We start from the raw sequence: 21412 nt of genomic DNA on the forward strand, positions 1-21412 counted from the left end.
AGTGACCTATGATCTAGAGGAAATCTTTTTGACTAATTGGGATTAAATGAATTCAAAGCCACTGGTGATCTGTCCAGGGTGTACCCCTGCCTTATATCCAAAGAGAGCTGGGATAGGCTCCAGCAGATCCCTGTGACCCTGGTTAGGAATAAGCGGGTATAGATGATGGATGGATGGAAGAATTGTAAGCGATGATTCTACACACGGCAGCATGGTGGCTGAGTGGTTAGCATCCCGGCCTTTCTGTGTGGAGTTTGCATGTTCTCCCTGTGCTTGCGTGGGTTTACTCCGGGTACTCCGGTTTCCTCCCACAGTCCAAAAAACATGCATGTTAGGTTGATTGGTGACTCTAAAATTGCCCGTAGGAGTGAGTGTGAGTGTGTGAGGTTGTCTGTCTTTGTGTGTCTATATGTGGCCCTGCGACAGACTGGTGACCTGTCCAGGGTGTACCCCTGCCTTCCACCCGAGAGAGAGCTGGGATAGGCTCCAGCAGATCCCCGTGACCCTGAACCAGGAAAAGCGGGTATAGAAGATGGATGGATGGATGGATGGATGGATGGATTCTACACACTCCGCTGCAGTAGGTGGCGGTATGCACCTTCTCGGGAATAAACTGAAAGAAGAACAGCTGCCAAAACACACATGAAGAAGAATAAGCACTGAGCTTTAATGTTGAACAAAGCAGCATGAACCTGCTGTTTGCGTTGTTTGGACATTAGCTGGCTAACAAAAACATGGTTATTAGTCTTTAAAGTACAACTTCGTTTCTTTCTATCGGACTAGACAAGGACTCACTTGTCATTTGTGTTACCAGGTAAGGTACCTAGTAATAGCATGTTTGGTAGCTGAATGGCGGACTACCTGTCAAACCGGCTATCTGCCTAGACTGTCATTGTGATGATAGCTGACATTTAAAAGCGACAGTCAGTTGTAACCCCAGTGTGACGTTTCAGGAATACGCAGCGCTCAAATAAACATGCGTGACATTTGTTAAATATGAAATAAATTAAGTTTATTTATGAGGGTTGGTTAATTCATGTCCACTCGTGTTATTTTATTTGCCATCTTATTAGCTTGCATGATTAACGTGAGAACAGAACCTACGTTAGCTTTACATGCTGAGCCTGTGACAGCCTTAGTTACTTGGAAGACCGATGCCCGTCAAAATGTGTTTTAAACTTCAAATATGTAGTTGTGCCACGTCTTGCTCAGCTGCTTGATAGAGTATAGGGTTACGTTGGCTTTTAGATGGGCCAAGATGTCTTTGGCCCACACTACCCACTGCTCCTTCTCGTGATTACTAAACACTTTTTTCCACTGTTAGCCAGTTTCAACTAAATGTCAACTTGCAGTAGAGTCTCCAGTTTAATGAAACACAACAGACTGTACAGTCTCTGTTTCAGGATGGCAGGAGTGTTTGACATAGACTTGGAGACTGAGGACATCAGTGACACAGAGGTACCCCATAAGTGGTCATCGGACTACATGATAACAATATTTAATTATTTGAAATATATAAGAATGACATGAAACTCTTGATAAACTTTTTTTTTTTGAGTCTCTAAGACAAGATGTTACTTGAACAGGTTTTCAGCTTTGATGTTGCATAGGACACAGTCCTTTGTGTATTTAAGCAAGCTTTACCTAGACTTATCTTTATTTCTGTAAAACCTGCTTGCTTTTTCATCTACAGGATGACGTCTGTGACTTCACTGTGACAGAACCGGAGAAGTAAGTTAAAAATATGGTCATATAATTATAATATTAGATGCTGATTTTCTACAATATAAATATGCATTCCTGGACGTCTCTGTTTATGTGTCGTTCTTTTCCCTTTTCCCAGTGGTCATACAGAGGAGGTGGAGTTGACCAGTGAAAGTGTCAACAGAGACAGTGAGAGAGTTGGACCTGACTGCTTTGAGCTTCTTACTGTGCTGGGAAAAGGAGCCTATGGGAAGGTGTGTGTGTGTGTGTTTGAGTACCCATGGTGATGTACACATGTACTTGTGATACCTTCCACATGCTATTTTTTGTGTTTATATATATAAAAACACAAAGAAGAACACTATTTTTATAATATAAAGGTGCTTTAATAGGTATTGATGTTTGCTGTAAATAAGGAAGAAAAATAATACATGCATACTTGGTAAATGTCCCTTTTAGCAAAGTCCTGATCATGTGCCCCTTTTCTATTACACAGTTTTAGAACTACCAGGCTCTACTTTACTTTACTCGACTTGACTCCGTTTTGGTCCTTTTCAATTATTGAGTCAGTTGAGTACCACCTCAACAAGGACGTGGCCATCATAGCAAGGTAGTGTAAAACTGCCTTGACGTCCTTTACATGTGACGCATACACACCTCCTTATAGGACCCCGGTGTTGTTTTGCGAGTAGCGTTAGCCATTTGCCTGCCTAAAGACTATAAAAATGGAAAACAAATGGTCACTGTTGGCAGTTTTTAAAAATGACGGGTTTGATTCTTGTGTTGGACGCAGTTGAATATTGTGCTCATGACTCCTCTAGTGACGTCACTTCCTGGCCCGCAGTCTGTTGACGTCACATTGTAGTATCGGCTCAGCTTGCTTGGAACCTTGGCCGTGGAGATACTAAAAAAAGTACTTGCTACCAGGTACTATCCCCTAATGAGAAACCCCAAAAAGCGAGTTGAGTCGATCCAAGTAGTGCTAGTGGAAAAGCCTCATTAGTTTTTACAACACAACGTTGTCTTTCCTTTGTGTGATTGGTTTTAATACAGAATATCTTCATTCAGGTTTTCCAGGTGAGGAAGGTTCAAGGCACCAAGACCGGGAAAATATTTGCCATGAAGGTTCTGAAAAAGGTACTTTGACATAGTACACAACAATCCCAAGTGTCTTGCGTAGAAACAAATTGTACGATACACAGTATATGAAATTGTTCCCCTCTTTTTATGTGTCTTTCATTCCTTTTCCTTTGTCTACACATCAACTAATTATTTACCTGTCATTTCTTCGGTTCTTTCTCTCCATTCTCTTGTTTCCTGCTGCCTCTTTTCATTTTTCCCCCTCCCTTGCCTTTATCCACACTGTACTCTGCTCACTTTCATTGTGAATTTGTTTCTAGGCTAAGATAGTGTGCAATGCCAAAGACACAGCCCATACGAGAGCAGAGCGAGAGATCCTGGAGACGGTGAGACACCCATTCATTGTGGATCTACTCTATGCCTTCCAAACTGGGGGAAAACTCTACCTCATCCTGGAGTGTTTGAGTGGTAAGACAGAGGCTCTACAGGATGCACTGATGGATGAGGCTAAAACATAGGCTGTAGGAGTAGAGGCAGAAAGAGGGAGAGGCAAATGCCAACTTTAGTGAATGTGTTCATAACTTCAGCTTTAATATTTTTGTGGGGGGAAAGATTGCTGAAAGGGAGGTTTGGCAAAAGTTGGAGAGAAAGAAATAATGAATTGTGAAATGCTCTTTGTTTTGTTTTACCAGGAGGGGAGCTGTTCATGCAGCTGGAGAAGGAAGGTATCTTCATGGAGGATACTGCTTGGTAATAATCCACTTTTCAAACATAAATATTTTCTATTATTTCAAGTATGTCTAGCTTTAGGATGGTTGTATTCTTAAATTGTTTTATTAGAAAATTATTTTATTTAGGACACAGACTTAAATTATGTGTGTGTTGTAGTTTCTATCTAGGAGAGATCACACTGGCTCTAGGTCATCTGCATTCTAATGGGATTATTTACAGAGACCTCAAACCTGAAAATATCATGCTTAATCAACAAGGTAATGCACAATGTTTTTATCTGAAAAATACAAAAATATACCTAAATAGAAGTGATCAATGTAGTGTAATAATAAAATGTTTATTACCCGAGTGTGCAGGATGTTCATAAATACAAGTGTAAGTGCTGAAATTCATTTTGTGATGTGTGGTTTCTTGTTACTTCTACTGTAAGTAACAGTAGAAGTCTCAACGTGTTTTTCTCTGTTTAAAGGACACATCAAGCTCACTGACTTTGGCCTCTGTAAGGAATCGATTCATGATGGGACAGTGACACATACCTTCTGTGGCACCATAGAGTACATGTGGGTAACAATGTCTTTATAGGTTTCACTTTATAACTTTAAAAGCCATGCCATTGCATGGAATTATATTTTGACAATATTTTTCTCCATCCCCAGTTCATATGTTTTAAATCATCTTGACATGTTTGTGTTTTTATTTTTCTGCATGTTTTCTCCTCTCCCAGGGCTCCAGAGATCCTGACCAGGTCGGGTCACAACAGAGCAGTAGACTGGTGGAGCCTCGGGGCCCTGATGTACGATATGATGACTGGATCCGTAAGTTAGAACTTTGTGAGAGAATAGTGATCAGTTAAGGATTCAGAGGAGTTTATTGTCATTCCAGTCAGTATTTGCGTACAAGAATAGAATGAAATTGGTTGCTGAGGTCTCGGTAAAAAAGCATCTGCAATAATAATAATAATAGCAAACACAAAATAAGGAGATTTAAAATTAAAGGTACTATATAAATAAGAAATTAAGATAAAGTACTATATGCAAGATTAGACAAATTATACAGTGACTTTGTCAGAAGAAAGTGATAAGCTAAAAATTTGTTATGTGACCTAACTCCTGATTTTCCACCAGCCTCCTTTCACTGCTGAAAACAGAAAGAAGACTATCGATAAGATCCTGAAGTGTAAACTTAACTTGCCCCCATACCTGACTGTTGATGCCAGAGACCTCATCAAGAAGGTACACTCTCTCACTCACTCACTCACTCACTCACTCACTCACTCACTCACTCACTCACTCACTCACTCACTCACATACTTGCATAGCTATCTTAATGTCTCTAGTTGGAAAAGAGAATGCCAATTTTCGGAAGGACCCCAAATAGCTAGAATATTAGAATGTGGTCCATAAAGTTTGTTTTTATGCCACTGAATGTAGGAATACCAACTACTAACATGAACAGAGGTTTGAGATAGCACTTCATCTGCATCAAACCCCACAAGGTTTTCAATCAGACTGTTCAAACAACTGTCTTTTGCGTCTTATTAATAGTTCCTAGTTTCCTCTAAGATATCTTTTCGGGGCTCAAGATCTTGTCTGGGTGACATGTCATTGTTTATTTTTCCTTTTGTGGTTTTGTCTGTTCTTAATGTAGTCTTAGATGTCAAAAGTAAAAGGTCACTCTTTTCTTTGAGCTTGTTTCCATCATTGAATGATGGCTGCAGTGGTGATTATTCCAATAATAAAAACTGGTAACGGCACACAAAGTCTCTGTATCTTCTCAGCTCCTTGTTGTCTTCTCTTTGGTGGCACCATGTGGGAAGGATTTACAGTGGGATGCATGAATCCACGTATCCTTCTCTGCAATCTGGACGGCAGTTGGGGTTGTTAGTAGCACCTGCTATGGTTCTGTCCAACAGGGCTGGTGCCAATGCTTTCTCCTAAGGTCTTTAACCACTATCCAGTCTCCTGGCTGGATGGTATGGAGTTGTCTTGTCACAGGCTCAGGAAGGGCAGCTTTTACCTTAGGGAACATAAGCTTCAGTGCACAACAGTATTGTAACATCTCAATGTGTTTTTAGATTAATCTGAAGACTTTCTGATAGACTTTTTATCACATTATTTACAAAATGTGATCCATTATCGCTACTTAGTATGGCAGGGAGATCCCACCGTGGAATTATTTCTTTTAGTAATGCCTTTGCCACTGAAACTGCAGAAGCATCTCTGCATGGAAAACACTCAATCCATTTTGAAAACATATCCAATATTACTAGGCAATATTTGTAGCCATAACATGGATTGAGTTCAATAAAATCCATCATTAAATGTTTGAAGGGACATTCTGGTTATGGATGTGCTGACCTAGGCATTTCTGAACTTTTACCTATATTGTTAGTAGCACAATCACACATTTTTTACAAATTTTTTCAGAACACACTGAAAACCCTGGTGCATAAAAAAATCTATTTACAATATCTAACATGAAACATGGACAGGCCCATGAGTCAATTTTGCCAGGAAGGGAAATATGGATTTTGGGAGTACTGGGAGCCCACTTAAGTTTACCCAGATACCTGAGGGGTGTTTTTTGCACCGCTTTTTTATCCAGGCAGTTTGTTCACCAACATCAGCACCCATTTGCAACAAGGAGACATCATCAAGGGAGAAAACATTTTCCTGAATAGACAGGGGCATTTGTAGAACTGGGGAGACAGGTGAGCTTGCAGCTGCTTTTGCTTCCCCATCTGCATCTGCATTTGCATTTCCCTGTGAGATATGATCAGTAGCACCAGTGTGAGCCTGGCATTTGCACACTGCTACTGAAGCAGGGCGTAATAATGCATTCAGAAGATTAATAAGAATTCTGTGAGCAATAGGTTTGCCTGTTGGGGTGAGAAAACCTCGGTTTTTCCACAAAGCATGGAAGGTGTGAAAAACATTAAATGCACATTGAGAGTCAGTGTACACTGTGATGTTTTTTCCAGTTCTTAAAATTAAAGCTTGGGTTAGGGCAAACAACTCTGCTGTCTTGGCCAATAAGTGAGACGGTAGTCTGGCACTTTCAATTATATCATATTCAGTACAAACTGCATAAGCAACACATGGTGACCCATTTGTTGGGTTCCTCATTGAAGACCCATCTACAAAAAATACAGCTTCAGCATTTACCAAAGATGTGTCAAATAAATTATCACGTGGGTTTGCTGTAGCTTCCACGAGCTCTAGACATGAATGTGACTCTCCATCTTCAGCTGTAGGGAGCAAGGTTGAAGGGTTAAGAATTGTGCAGCGCTTGAGAGTAACATGTGACATTGTTAATAAAACATTCTGCCAATGCATCTGTCTAGCTGGCATAAGATGAGCTGTTTTTGCTTTCAGAATGAGAGAATGGACTGCAAAGGGGGGACATGTACTGTAAGAGGACTCATCCGACAATATCATTTGTAGCTAAGACGGCTTCAGTAGTAGCTGTTACTGCTCTTAAACTTGGCACCATAGCTCTCTCTGTTATAGAAAGGTATTTTGAATAATAACCTATGGGTCGTTGTTTGTCACCATGTTGTTGGGTAAGGACAGCAGACATGAATCCATTTCCTTCAGATACAAATAAATTAAATGGTTTTGTGTGGTCTGGAAGTCCTAAACAGGGTGTGCTTGACAAAGCATGTTTTAGTTCAGTGAAAGCTGTCTCTGTTATGGTCAGATGTTTTCCCCCATGTGTGATGTCATTAAGGGGTTGGGAGATCTCTGCACAGTTATAAATCCATGGACGGTAATAGCCTGCTAATCATAAAAATGACATCATTTGTTTTTTATTTTGCGGTTTTGGTACATCCAGAATTGCTTGGATGCATTCAGGACCCAATTTGCAACCCTCCGGAGTTAGAATACGGCCAAGATAGCGCACAGATTGTGAGACAAGTTGTAATTTGTCTTTCGAAACCTTGTGGCCGTTTTCTGCCAGAAAACTTAGTAGAGACACTGTGTCTGTTTGAAATGCTAGCTTTGTTGGGGAACATATTAAGTCATCAACATACTGAACTAGTGTGCTACCACATGGAGGCTCCCAGTGTGAGAGGTTTTCAGCCACTGCCACTGCAACTAGAGTAGGACTTGAAGAAAATCCTTGTGGCATATGAGTCCATGTGTAGCATTTACTATTGAAAGTGAATGCAAACCAGAACTGTGAGTCAAGATGAACAGGAATAGTAAAATATACATTTGGTAAGTCAATAACAGAATACCAACAAGCATCTCCTGGAATTTGAGACACCAGTGTTATTACATTTGGTACTGTAGGAGCCACTTGTTGAACAGCTGCATTCATGGCTCTGAGGTCCTGAACTGGTCTCCAATTACCATTTGGTTTTTTTACAGGCAAGATGGGGGTGTTGCAGGGTGACTGAGGACATTCCACAATAGCACCTTTATCTGTTAGTGACTGAATGACAGGAGCAATGCCTTCAACAGCTTCAGGACTTAGTGTATACTGTTTTTTTTTTTTTTTTTTTACAAGGCCTAAAATCAGACTTTGGCTGTACAACAACAGGAGTTGCACCTTTTATTTCCCCAAAATCAAATTTACTTGTAGCCCACAATTTGCTAGACACTGTTGAAACTAATGCTTCCTCTCCAGCCGTCAAAGGCATAATTAATAAATTTGCCTTAGACTGTGAATGAAACCTATGAATGGCTCGCACGACTGTTACCTTTATTTGTAAGGAACAGGATGTAGTGTTCAATGATTTGCAATATAATCTACCATCACACTGTGGTTGCCACTCTTTAACCTCTAGGGCTTTTTTAACCCAAAGACCTATTCCCAGGACTGATATGGTTATTTTGTCAATGCAATGTGAGGGATAAATCCCATTTCTGTAAACAAAGCTAATTGTGACTTAGAGAGGTTTACTATAGCTGCTGCACAGTTTGGCCCTATTAACACTGAGTTTATTTCCAGTGTGTCTTTGTCAGTTGTAGTCCAATTTTCTTCATATGTGATATCTCTTTTTTTCTGCCGAAACATGAGAAATACATTGCAGAACTACAGGTGCCTGTGTTATCTGTGGGACTTAATCAGTTTGCACTTAAATTAATAGAGATGTTAGCCCAAATTGAATAAGTAAAAATGTTTCATGTGTTTACATTTATGCCTGTGAAGCTTTTGCCCTCAATTGAAACACACTCAAAATTGGCACCACACAGCTTTTTCTGATCTTGCTTGTAGATAACAACCATTAATTAGTTTCTCCTCTCAGATGTTACAAATGTCCTTTTGTCATTTTTGCCATGAATAAGAATAATGAACATGTAGCTAGTTTTGGTATGTGAACCCATGAGAGGTCAGTTTGTCCTGTTGCAAGTTGTTTTAATTATGAAAAAAGCTTTGTTTCACAAATGCAAAAGTAATTAATTGTTTTAAAATGCTGTTGCATGCAGTCATCAAGCTCAATAACGAGATGCCTCACTCTTTCCTTCTTCCTTTTTTAGTTGTTGAAGAAGAATCCAACCCAAAGACTTGGTTCCAGTAAAGCTGACTGTGCTGATGTTCAGGTAACATTTCCATTTTCTTAGGCACAGCAGTGGGATGCACTATGGGATCACCTGATGGTGTTGTATTATAAGAATCGAAAACATATTCAACGACTGTGTTACACATTGTGTATTTCTCTCTCTCGCTCTCAAACATATGTTTGTTTTTTTCATCAGCATTACTTTAAATGTATACAGTCATGACATCTACTGTTATTACAATACATCACAGAAATTAGTAGTGAGGTTTGCAATTGTCATTTTGTTCTTTGATGCATATTGGACTGCTGTTCGCATCTCTTCCCATCCATCCAAAGCTCTTTGTCAGGATAATTTCCTGTATTACTTTCTCTTTCTTTATAAATAACCAGTAACCTTGGACATAGAGCATGTTCATTCTTAAATTAGATGTGCGTAAGAGTGCCACTGACATTGTTATAATCTGGACAAACTAATAAAGCAGTGTGTGTCTAAGGTCAAGGTTAAGCTGGAAAGTGGCTGGTGAAAATACGCTTTGTAAACTGGCAGTCCTTTGTTCCTCTACAGAAACACCCATTCTTCAAGCACATTAATTGGGATGACCTGTTGAACAAAAGGGTGGAGCCACCCTACAAGCCGCAGCTGGTATGTCTTGACTTTTTGTTTTGAGCCAATTATGTTATCAAATAGGATAACTTAATGTTATGCTTATTATTCTGCGCTAATAGTCAGTTCAGCTCTCTACTTTTTTTTTTTCTCTATTATAGTACCTCCTGCTGTACACCTGTTTTGTGCCCCCAAACGTCTCACTGTTACATTTGTATACACTATTGCATGGCACAAGAAAGCTTTGTGTTTCTCTCAATCACTTCTGCCTCTCTAACTTTTTGACTATCTTTGTTTTCCTATGTCTGTCTGTGTGTAGCAGTCAGACGAGGATGTTAGCCAGTTTGACACCAGGTTTACCAGGCAGACGCCAGTGGACAGTCCAGACGATACCTCACTCAGCCACAGCGCAGAGCTTGCATTTGCTGTGAGATACTGGCTGTTACCTGTTTTTATCTTTACATTTGGACTCCAGAAACCACTGGAAATGAAACCTCAGTTTTGTAATTAGTCAGTGTCATTTCTCATTAGGGTTTCACCTATGTGGCACCATCTGTTCTTGAGAGTCTAAAAGAAGGTTTCTCATTTGAACCCCGAACGCGACCTGTACGCCGACACAACAGCAGCCCACGCACACCCATCAGGTAACACGCACACATTAAGAAACTTGTTGAACTTGACATTCCCTTCACAAGAGTTTCTCAGTCTTTACACAATCTTTTTATTTTACATGTCCATTTCCTATAACCTTTTCTTCTTCTTGTGTTTTATTATCATTTTTTAATACAGCAAAGCAAAGTCCCCACATCACAAAATCAACACCACAAAATAGACAGTAAAACAAGCTACAACAACAAACACACAAAACCAGACAAAATATAAAACAAAACCTAATTGGCCCCATAACAAACGTATCTCACTGGCCACAAATACATATTTTAGATATGAATATATATTTAGAAATAAACAGGGAAAAACATCACAGTTCTAATGTCTAATGTTTTTTGTGTATTAATTTTGGCTGCTGACTTTGCCAAACATCGTTTTAGTCAAATTTGGTAGTTAAATTTTAGTCAATTTTTTTTTGTCCTACATTGTTATTTTTTTTTTAGGGTTACAGGTGTTGTCTTCTCCTGACAGGTTAGGGGGAAAGGCACAGATCGCACACACATTATCCATGTCACTCTACTGTGTAGTAATACTGCAGAGAAGCTGATTATACATAAACTGGAATCATTCTCCTCTTCAGTGTGCTGTTCTTTGTCTGGGTTTAGCTTGACAGAAGAAGCTAAAGCATCAGATACAATAGTCATATATCATTAGTGAACATCTAGAGAAAGATTTAGATGGTTGACTGATTACATTAATTGATAACATTAGATTAACTTAAATAAATGCTGGCTTGCTGCCTGCATGTCTCTAAATTTGAATTAATTTAGTCAATTTCTTTGAAGAACATCAGATGACTGAGAGAGATAGAATGTAATGAGAGAGGCTTTGTATCAATGGTAGTGCAGCATGCAGGGTGAAATCAACACATGAACAACAGATACCTTTGGGCAGTAGGGACAACAGTTCTACTGATCAGGAGCTACACTGTGATAGAATCTACAGATTCATGCAAATCTTTTATGGTAATTAGACATTGCTTACCAACTTTCTGGTGCAAAAAATCCTTAATAAATCTTTCAGTCATTTTAATTAGTATCAGCATTTCAGTTTGCAGCCTACCCTTTTCAACAGAAGGTATTGGTTGGGGAACATTCTGAATGAACTAATATTCAGGGAATCTACCACATCACTTTTAGAATGAAATATTTACCGTCACAAAAAAAGAAGGAAATAAGTGTTTGTTTCTGTAGCATGGCAGAGGACAGTAGAAAAAAAGATATGGCTGAACGATAGATACAGTGCCTTGCAAAAGTATTCACCCCCCTTGGCATTTTTCATGTTATATTATAACCTGTAATGAAATTCTAATTCTTTAATCTGAATTTTATGTGATGGAATATCTGTAACATATATTTTTAATATATTTTATATATAATATTTATTTATATATATATATTATAAAAATATATACAATTTTAAAAATTAAAAATCTGAAAATTGGCATGTGCATATGTATTCACCCCCTTTGCTATGAAGCCCTTCAAAAGTTCTAGTGCAATCAATTACCTTCAGAAGTTACATAATTAGTGAAATGAAGTCCACCTGTGTGCAATCTAAGTGTCACATGATCTGTCAGTATAAACACACCTTTTCCGAAAGGCCCCAGAGGCTGCAACACCACTAAGCACGAGACATCACACCATGAAGCCCAAACAAGTCAGGGACAAAGTTGTTGAGAAGTACAAGTCCGGGTCGGGTGATTAAAAAAATATCCAAATGTTTGATGATCCCCTGGAGCACCATCAAATCCGTCATCTTCAAATGGAAAGAACATGGTACCACTACAAACCTGCCAAGAGAGGGCCGCCCACCAAAACTCACAGACTGGTAAAGGAGGGCATTAATCAGAGAGGCAGCACAGAGACCAAATGTAACCCTGAAGGAGCTGCAGAGTTCCACTGCAGAGGCTGGTGTATCTGTGCATGGGATCACAATAAGCCGTACACTTCATAGAGCTAGGCTCTATGGAAGAGTGGCCAGAAAAAAGCCATTACTTGAGTTTGCCAAAAGACGTGGGTGACTCCCCAAATGTATAGAGGAAGGTGCTCTGGTCAGATGAGACTAAGACTGAACTTTTTGGCAACCAAGGAAGACGCTATGTCTGGCACAAACCCAACACATCCCATCACTCCAAGAACACCATCCCTAGTGAAACATGGTGGTGGCAGCATTATGCTGCGAGGATGTTTTTCAGCAGCAGGGCCTGGGAAACTGATCCAAGTTGAGGGAAAGATGGATGGTGCTAAATACAGGGATATTCTTGAGCAAAACCTGTTTCAGCCTGCCTATGATTTGAGACTGGGATGGAGGTTCACCTTCCAGCAGGACAATGACCCAAAGCATACTGCTAAAGCGACACTTGAGTGGTTTAAGGGGAAGCATTTAAATGTGTTGGAATGGCCTAGTCAAAGCCCAGACCTCAATCCAATTGAGAATCTGTGGTCAGACTTGAAGATTAATGTTCACAAGTGGAAACCATCCAACCTGAATGAGCTGGAGCAGTTTTGCCTTGAGGAATGGGCAAAAATCCCAGTGGCAAGATGTGGCACCCTCATAGAGACTGATCCAAAGTGACTTGCAGCTGTAATTGCTGCAAAAGGTGGCTCTACAAAGTACTGACTTTAGGGGGGTGAAAAGTTATGCATGCTGAAGTTTTCTGTTATTTTGCCCTATTTGTTGTTTGCTTCACAATAAAAAAAAAAACACATCTTCCAAGTTGTACGCATGTTCTGTAAATGAAATGATGCAAACCTTCAAACAATCCATTTTATTTCCAGGTTGTGAGGCAACAAAACATGAAAAATACTTTTGCAAGGCACTGTAAATGTACTTATCTCCTGTCTTTCATCTTACATTTGTAACTTCTCCCTCCTCTTTTTTTGTCTTGATATTTTTTAGTCCCCTGAAATTTTCCCCTGCTGGACCCTTCAAGTCCAGCATAGACAATGAGGCAGACCCGTTCTTGCCAATGTCTTCATCAGGAGCAGCTCCAGTTCCTGTGCAGCTGGAAAATGGAGCTGCCAGTCAGCCAATTAGCACCCCTGCCAGGAACAAGAAGCAGAAGGGACATCGGAGATGAGGAAGGCGTCTTAGAAGAAGCCAGCCTATACTGCAAGAGCTTGGTCAGATTTACTTTTTCCATGTACAGGGAGTTCTGAGGCACAGAACTGAAATGCTTTGTTTTGTCTGGCATCATGCTTTTTGAAGTGGTTAAACTTTAAACTTAACACAGATGGTACTACTTGGGCCTTATTGTTTAGCGATTTCTGTTTATAATGATAATTAGAGCTTTTCACAGAAATTTCACAGAATCAAGTGGAATTCATACTTTTGTTGTCAAGTCTAACACAAGTACCTCTTGTGTACCCTCATCATTTGCCTCACATGGTCACTATAGTGCTTTACCGCTCCCATGTGTCAACTCTTTACATTAAACAGTTTATACAAATAGCAGTGAAAGGAGGCAGCAGAACCACTGTCTTTTATACTGCCAGCTTTCTTCAATGTGTCACGAACAAAGTCATATAAATGGTGGATTGATTGGTAAGTGGTTTATTATGTATGTACATGCTGCTATACAGTAATCACATCAAAGGGAAGCTGTGACAGTTTTTTGGCTTAACTGGTTCATCAGCTTTTAATCAGTAAATGAGAGTTTGTGTAGTGAGGTTAGCTATCACAGGCTGACATTTTAATTAGAGTACTGATGAAGGATCACTTGATTGAAGCCGTTACTCTCTTACATTAAGGCTGTAACATGAAAACTGACCTTGAGTTGTCAGGTTATCAAGAAGTTATTCTCTGCTCAATCAGCATGGGGAACTTAAGTGATATGTTGGGGTGTAACTGGATCATATAGAAGTCTATTGAATGAAACGCTGCATTGCACATGAGGCCCACAATTCTTCCAGGTATCTCATTAAGAACCTTCATCTCTACAGCCTTAACACGATGAGAAGACCATAAATTTTAATGTTTAGCGGCCTCTAATATAATGGGCCATCCTTCTCAAATTAAGCAAATAAAGTATTACCATGTGTGCAAAAACACACACATCTATGTAATTAATGCATTATACAGTCAAAGTTGGCTGTTAAAACTGGTGCTCTCTGAAAACAAAATACAATCTGCTATACAAAAAAAAAAAAAAAAAAAAAAAAGAGTATTTTGGGTTACTGAAGAAACCTATTTTTACACACAAAACCTGCATCATATAGTATTAAAAATAAATAAAATCCTGCACAGTTTGAAGAGTTTAATAGTTGTGGCCTGATGTACACGGGTCACCAGAATAGATTTTCAATCAAATATAAATTCAACATTTGGATAGCTCACAGAGAGGTTTGTTAGGTTCATTTGAAGGCAGTATTATTTTAGCTGTTTTATTCTTTTTTTTTTAATGAATTACTCGGAGTGAGGTCAATTAAACCAAATTCTGGCCCATGATACTATATCAAAAACAGCAGACAACATTTAAGTTAAAACACCAGCACAACATCATAAGTTACTAAAATAGTAAACACCATGTACAGTTGCTAGAATGAAAACATCTTTGTGAACACTCATTTCAAATCTGATATATCACACAGCTGCTGTCACAACCATATGTTGTCTTCAATTTTATCAGCAAAAATAATTATTAAAATCATTAAAACCCAAAATAGCTGACCACAGAGAAGTGAGACCGGAGGTTTAACAATGTAATGCTGTCTGTTTTAAATCAACTCTCCCAAATTACTATTTTGTCTCACTTTTTTCAATCGGCCTGTGTCATTCCTACAAGCATCAGCAGCGTACGGCTGATTATTGGGAAGGATGGTGAAGGCACTGTCAAAGCAGCAGCTTAGGTTTAATTCCAGCCTGAGTTTTGCTCTGGCAGTAAGGCTGGGGTCATTTTTTTTTGTTTTGTCTCTTAACTTCATTAATCATTTTTGCACAGGCCCAAATCAGAAACAATCACGACAGCAACACATGTTGCGCACATGTAATGGCATAACTTCATTGCTTATTATTAAATATCTCCAGCACTAAGACAAGAGCGACCAGAATCCATGAATCTAAATCATGAAATTTTTCATTTCCATCTCTTAGGCAGAATACTGAACATTTTCTCAAAAAGCAAACACACAAATAAAAAACAGGGACACACATTTTAGCTCCTTGTAAAAGAAAGATGAGGTTTGTTCAAGTGTGTATGTGTTTGCAAAACCAGTTAGTGCAACATTCCTAAGGAAAAGCCCATTGAAAACAATGTAGTGTAGTCACACTGTACAATCCCTGTAATATTGGTGGCTGTCTGGGCGTGACTGGGGCATGGTGTAAAATAGTGATCCATTTTGCTATCATGGAGTGCTGCATGTCCTTTTTTTTTTCAGCAGAACGTCAGATCACTAATTTATTTTTGTTTAGTTTAAGAGATGGGGGAAAAAAAGAAAAACATATTTCACGTTTTACTGAATAAAATTTACAGTAACATGGATCCAAGCAATTTGATCTTAGAAAGATGAAGAAATACATCTCTTATTTAAGTTTTAAATCTCTGGAAGTGTTTACTGCCTTTATTTTTGTTGCTGTTCCCTCTTTTCAAACATTTATGCCTATGTGTTTTCTAAATGATGGATAACCAGTCCAGCTGCAAACACACATCCCACTTTTTTTTTTTTTTCATCTTCTACTGTCTTATTGCCAGCTGAATGCAGGGACATTTAACAGGGAAGACAAAGGTTTACCATAATACCTGTCTGCGACAACATTTTTCTGTTCCACTAGTACAGGTTATATGTATAAGCAAAAACACAAAAAAATGGCATGGCAAAACTGAAAGTTTTCTTTACTTCAGTTTCCAAGTACGCATTCATTATAGTGTGGGCTATGGGCTACAGTTTGTGGTTTGTGCATGTGCAGGGTGCTATATGTGTGAGTGTAAGCTGAGCGCCACCGACAGACATTACAGTGTATCACATGCTGTGCCACAGTACAAATAGCGAACAGTGGTGGTTTACTGTGGTAACTTATCGTGGCAGAGTGACACTTTCAACCAATACTATTGTACCAAATATCAGTATGCTAGCAGGCTAAATTATCTACATACAGTGCATTCAGAAAGTATTCAGACCCCTTTTATGTTTTTCAATTTTGTTATGTTGCAGCCTGATATTACAATTGTAGAAATTCATTTTATTCTCATTGATCTACACTCAGTACCAGATAATGACAAAGTGAAATCAGAATTTTAGAAATGTCTTTAAATTTATTAAAGAGAAAAAGCTGAAATATCACATTTATTTACTATCCAGACCCTTTACTCGGTAGTTGAAGCACCTCTCTCAGCAATTATAACCTCAAGTCTTTTTGGGTATAATGTAACAGGTTTTGTATACCTGGATTGGTGGATTTTCTAGGACATTCACAGAGTTGTCCCTAAGCCATTCCTGTGTTGTTTTGGCTTTGTGCTTAGGGTCGTTGTCTTTGTGGAAGGTGAACCGTTGGCCCGGTTTGAGGGGGAACAGGTTTTCATTGAGGACATCGCTTTACTTTGTTCCATTTAGCTTTTCCTAAACTTTAACCAGTCTCCCAGTCCCTGCTGCTAAAAAACATCTCCACAGCATGATGCTACCACCACCATGCTTCACTGTTGGGATGTTATTGGACAGTTGATGAGAGGTTCCTAGTTACCTCCAGACATAACATTTAGAATTGAGGCCAAATAGTTCTTAGTTTCATCAGACCAGAAAATCTTGTTCCTTACAGTCACACCCAGCAGGCTTTCATGTGTTTGGCACTAAGAGGCTACCGTCTTGCCACTCTGCCATAACGCCCAAATTAGTGGAGGACTGCAGTGATGGTTGTCCGTCTGGAACTTTGTCCCATCTCCACACAGAATCTCTGGAGCTCAGTCAGAGTGACCATTGGGTCACCTCTCTTGCTAAGGCCCTTCTCCCACTATTGCTCACTTTGGCTGAGTGACCAGCTCTTGGAAGAGTCCTGGTTGTGCCAAATTTCTTCCATTTCAGTATTTTGGAGGCCACTGTGCTCCTGGGAACCTTCAGTGCAGCAGAATTTTTTTGCTCTGATATGCATTGCCAGCTGTGAGACCACCTATAGAGAGGTGTGTGCATTTCCAAATAATGTATAATCAGTTTAATTTCCCACAGATGGATTCAAATCAAGGTGTAGAAACATCTCAGCAAGAAAAAAGGGAGACACTTGAGCTAAATATTTATGTAAATGTGATACTTCCTTTTTAATAAATTTACAAACATTCCTAAACCTCTATTTTCACTTTGTCATTATGTGGTACTGAGTGTAGATTAATGAGAAAAAAATTCATTTAAACAAATTGCAGTATCAGGCTGCAACAAAATTTAAAACAACGTAAAGGCAGTCAGACTACTTTCTGAATGGATATCTGGGATCTACTGGCTGCTAACCATCAGTATGTTAATATTATTATTGTTAGCACATTAGCATGCTGACTTTAGCATTTAGCTCAAAGCACCATATTGTGTACAAGGTCAGAGAGGCATTAGCACTGTAAAACTAGTAATTTTCTTTTCTCATGTCAGCTTTAATTGGCTGACATGTCCTTGTGGAATAAAATCAACTTTATAAGACAGACATTTTAAAATGGAACCCACTGAAATAGCAAATAATGTTACAGTGAAAACAAGCAGGATAAAGTAACATTTGATAATGAGTTTGAAAATGCATTATTGCACAATATCAGGATAAGATATATTCCCTGTATCTAATCAAATGATGATGTTATAATACCTTGCTTATTTGATATTGAACAATTGTATGTATAGCATTAAGCTTTTTTTTTTTTGTTAAGGAATAATCCTAAAAGTTTTCCTGCTCCTGTTTCCAGTTTGTCCTGATCAGAGTAACAGGAAACCAGTCTGAAACATAATGTCTTCCTACCTTCTCCACCAGCCTTTCTTCATTAACACTGGACATATAGTGGGTACATGTGTGAACCTGAGCTGTGAACAAACAGCTAGTCATACCACTGTTAGAAACAGGCATCTCTTCATTCTGCAGTTTGTGTCTGTAGTGATATGCAATAAACTGTGGTGCATCATGAATTGTAAACAAGGTATTTGTAATGCTTGCAACTCTATGAAATGTGTAGTTCGACAGCAGGAACAACTGCCAATTGTATAATTGCATAATAATTATAGAGTGGTATATAAAGTAAAAAGCATTCTGCATCTCTGAAGTTAATGGAAGTGTATATTCAGTTAATTTAATTCAGACAGACAAGATGCACAGTTTGTTTTTGCCGCCATTGCAGAATCGTTCTTTTTTTCTCATGTATATCTTCTGCTAATTGATGAATGTGTCAAGAATTAAAATGGATTGTCAAATTGCTGTACTGAGAATTTTATTTATGCAGGTTTCATCAAATTTTAAAGTGGAATTCCTGCCCCACCTGCTGAATGTCCTATGTACTAACTTTGCCTCATCATATCCACAGGCCATTCCAAAAAGTAAGTAGAAACTGCCAGCAGAGCTTAGAGAAAAAAAAATACAAAAATCAAACTCCCTGTTTATCACTCAGCCCAAGAACTGTAATGTCCTCATGTCCAAAAACATTATATCATCCAGTGGTGAGGAAATTTTATCCTACTTTTGATTTCCTTACTACTACATTTTTAGATTGTGCAGTGAAATTCTATTATTTTGCCTATCCACTTCTCATATGTGTCCCCTCTGTTTTTTAGGTATTGCACCTCTTTCACTGCATGTCCTGCCCCTTCCTCTGAACTGAACCCAGCACTCACACCTGTTTCCTATCAACATCATGCTGCATTCAAACCACCTGCTGCCAGTCACTCATTGTGAGATTGTCTTTGCCTTATGACAAGCCAAGCTTGTGCTTGATGTTCCTGCATTCACTGTCTCCAGGATCACAGAAGACATGGAGGTTATACACTCTGGCCTCTGTGTTGACCATTGGTGTGGCATAGCATCTGGGCAAGATGATGTTGATTAGACTTCTCTTTCCAAGCTTCAAGAAAGTCTGCAATGAGGTTAGGATTATCCCAGTCCCTTTTCTTTGCCCACAGCTTCTGAACCAACACCTCTGCATGGGTGGTGTATGGGAGGAGGAAACCCAGTGGGTTGTGACTTGGTAGATGTACCTCATAATGGGTAGATGACTTTCCAGAGGCTGGTCCTTGTAACCTAGTGTATTGGTTGAGCAGTGCCACCACAGGGTTGGTTCTGGGGGATCAGTGCGGTCCTTTATGAACCATAACTTGGCACTCTCTGTGCATGCACCTGCAGGTAGATGTGCAAGGACGGAAGCATGGTTGCTCGCCCACTCAGCCCAGCTTGGCCGAATACTAGGTTGTTAGGCTATGCAGATAATTGTCTACATAAAAGCTTTGCTCCATCGCTGCTAGCACCTCCTCATTGCTCTGGTGGTGGTCACGAACATGCTTTTGTACGGCGGAGATAGCACAACATGGGCTACCAGAGGAGGATACCCACCAAAGTAGAACCGAGAGTTGGCCCAGGAAGAAGCTGGTCATTGAATGAGAGGCCCTGGTGTTTGAATGAACAGTTGAACACAAGTCGGTTCTTGCCATTATAGTGTACAAGGTGGTGGGGTATGAACCATGACTCATCTGATTGTTCTGCGGCCTCTTGGCTGATTTTGATGATATATCTGGCATACACAAACTTCTGTATCTTATCAATGTATACCTTGGCCTGCTCAGGATTCTTAGACAGTCGTGTCTCGGTACTCCTGAGATTCGGCATCATGACTTCTTTAGAAGCCTTAAGTCTGTGTATGTGTTATGTGTGGAGAAGAGGAGTGGTATAGCGCAGAGTGACACCATCATTCTCATGATTGCTGTCCTATGATAGACATAGCTTTGTTATCTTGTCGGGAGTGAGTTACTAGCTTCCCACTCCTATATGGTACTACAGGGGTTGGACAATGAAACTGAAACGCCTGGTTTTAGACCACAGGTGACCAAAAGTTTGGCTATAGCAGCCCGGCCATGGATATTGATCCTGTGGACCTCCCGACAAACAGTTTTGGTGGAAACAGGAGAGTTGAGGTGCACATTTAATTCTGCAGTGAGTTGGGCAGCTATGGTTTTATGTTTTTTGGATACAATCCGAGTTAGCACCCGGACATCCCTTTCAGACAGCTTCCTCTTGTGTCCACAGTTACTCCTGTTGGATGAGGTTCATCCTTCTTGGTGGTATGCTGACATTACCCTGGATACCGTGGCTCTTGATATATCACAGAGACTTGCTGTCTTGGTCACAGATGCGCCAGCGAGACGCGCACCAACAATTTGTCCTCTTTTGAACTCTGATATGTCACCCATAATGTTGTGTGCATTGCAATATTTTAAGCAAAACTGTGCAATTACTCTGCTAATTAAACCTTCACACTCTGCTCGTATTGGTGGAATGAAGATTGGCCACCAGGCTGGTCAAATTTAGCCATGAAACCTCCAACACTAAATTGGCCAGTGTTTCAGTTTCATTGTCCAACCCCTATATGTCTACCTGCCATAATTGTTCGATGTGGTGGAAATGTCGTCCGGCACGGGTCTGAGGGTAGTCAGGAAACACTGCTGTCTTGACACTTGGTTCTGCACCAGCCAATCTGGTCCCTGCGGTGTCCATATGAGCTGGGTGTGCACTGCCACTGTTCCACCCTTTGTTCCAGCTCTCACTGGCTCTTTGCCTATTATTAGTTGAGTGTGGTTGGCACTAATGATGATAAGTGTCTGGATGCGTTTGAAGGGTTGTAAAGAAACGCCCTCAGGTGGTGATAGTGTCTCTGTAAGTGCTTTACTGGGTATTACTACTCAGCCAAGGCTAAGCGAGTAGCTGTGAATGCACCCTTGATGCTGTAGCGCTCATTTGGACTTGGCTATCACAGACACTTGGAAGTTTGCTACAGAGCTAGTTATGCAGGCCACATTGTGGCGGATTGTCCTGAGGTTTAGTGATTCTGTCTTCCCTTTGAGATTGAGGTGTTGTGTAGCAGCATATAGCCGGATTGTTCGTTCAGCACCGTCGTTAAGGATGCCATTGGTCTTAAGGGTCCTCTTCCTGTTCCGCTGCAGAACCGGCAT

General features: G+C 39.8%; 1 protein-coding gene across 2 annotated transcripts; it reads left to right on the forward strand.

Annotated features, from left to right (window-relative positions):
* The first annotated feature begins 643 nt into the window (after positions 1-643).
* Positions 644-18395, forward strand: LOC113128183 (ribosomal protein S6 kinase beta-2-like). Of its 2 annotated transcripts, none has more exons than XM_026303298.1 (16): positions 644-814; positions 1404-1458; positions 1694-1731; positions 1844-1958; positions 2773-2841; positions 3105-3252; positions 3477-3534; positions 3673-3773; positions 3986-4076; positions 4241-4331; positions 4641-4748; positions 9003-9065; positions 9591-9668; positions 9949-10056; positions 10161-10273; positions 13200-18395. In XM_026303298.1, exons 2-16 carry the CDS (start codon positions 1405-1407, stop codon positions 13378-13380), a joined length of 1416 nt encoding a protein of 471 aa, XP_026159083.1. In that variant the 5' UTR covers positions 644-814; position 1404; the 3' UTR covers positions 13381-18395. The 2 variants fall into 2 exon arrangements, with proteins under 2 accessions (XP_026159083.1, XP_026159084.1); XM_026303299.1 differs by having other exon boundaries at positions 1392-1458; positions 13200-13380.
* The last annotated feature ends 3017 nt before the right edge of the window (positions 18396-21412 follow it).

The sequence above is a fragment of the Mastacembelus armatus genome, chromosome 1 (genome assembly GCF_900324485.2).
Source record: "Mastacembelus armatus chromosome 1, fMasArm1.2, whole genome shotgun sequence".
In the NCBI taxonomy this organism is placed as follows: domain Eukaryota; kingdom Metazoa; phylum Chordata; class Actinopteri; order Synbranchiformes; family Mastacembelidae; genus Mastacembelus; species Mastacembelus armatus.

Coding starts and splice junctions, on each gene's coding strand:
- LOC113128183 (XM_026303298.1), top strand. CDS start 1,405: ATGGCAGGAGTGTTTGACATAGACTTGGAGACTGAGGACATCAGTGAC. Junction 3,774..3,985: donor TATCATGCTTAATCAACAAG/GTAATGCACAAT, acceptor CTCTGTTTAAAG/GACACATCAAGCTCACTGAC. Junction 4,332..4,640: donor ACGATATGATGACTGGATCC/GTAAGTTAGAAC, acceptor ATTTTCCACCAG/CCTCCTTTCACTGCTGAAAA.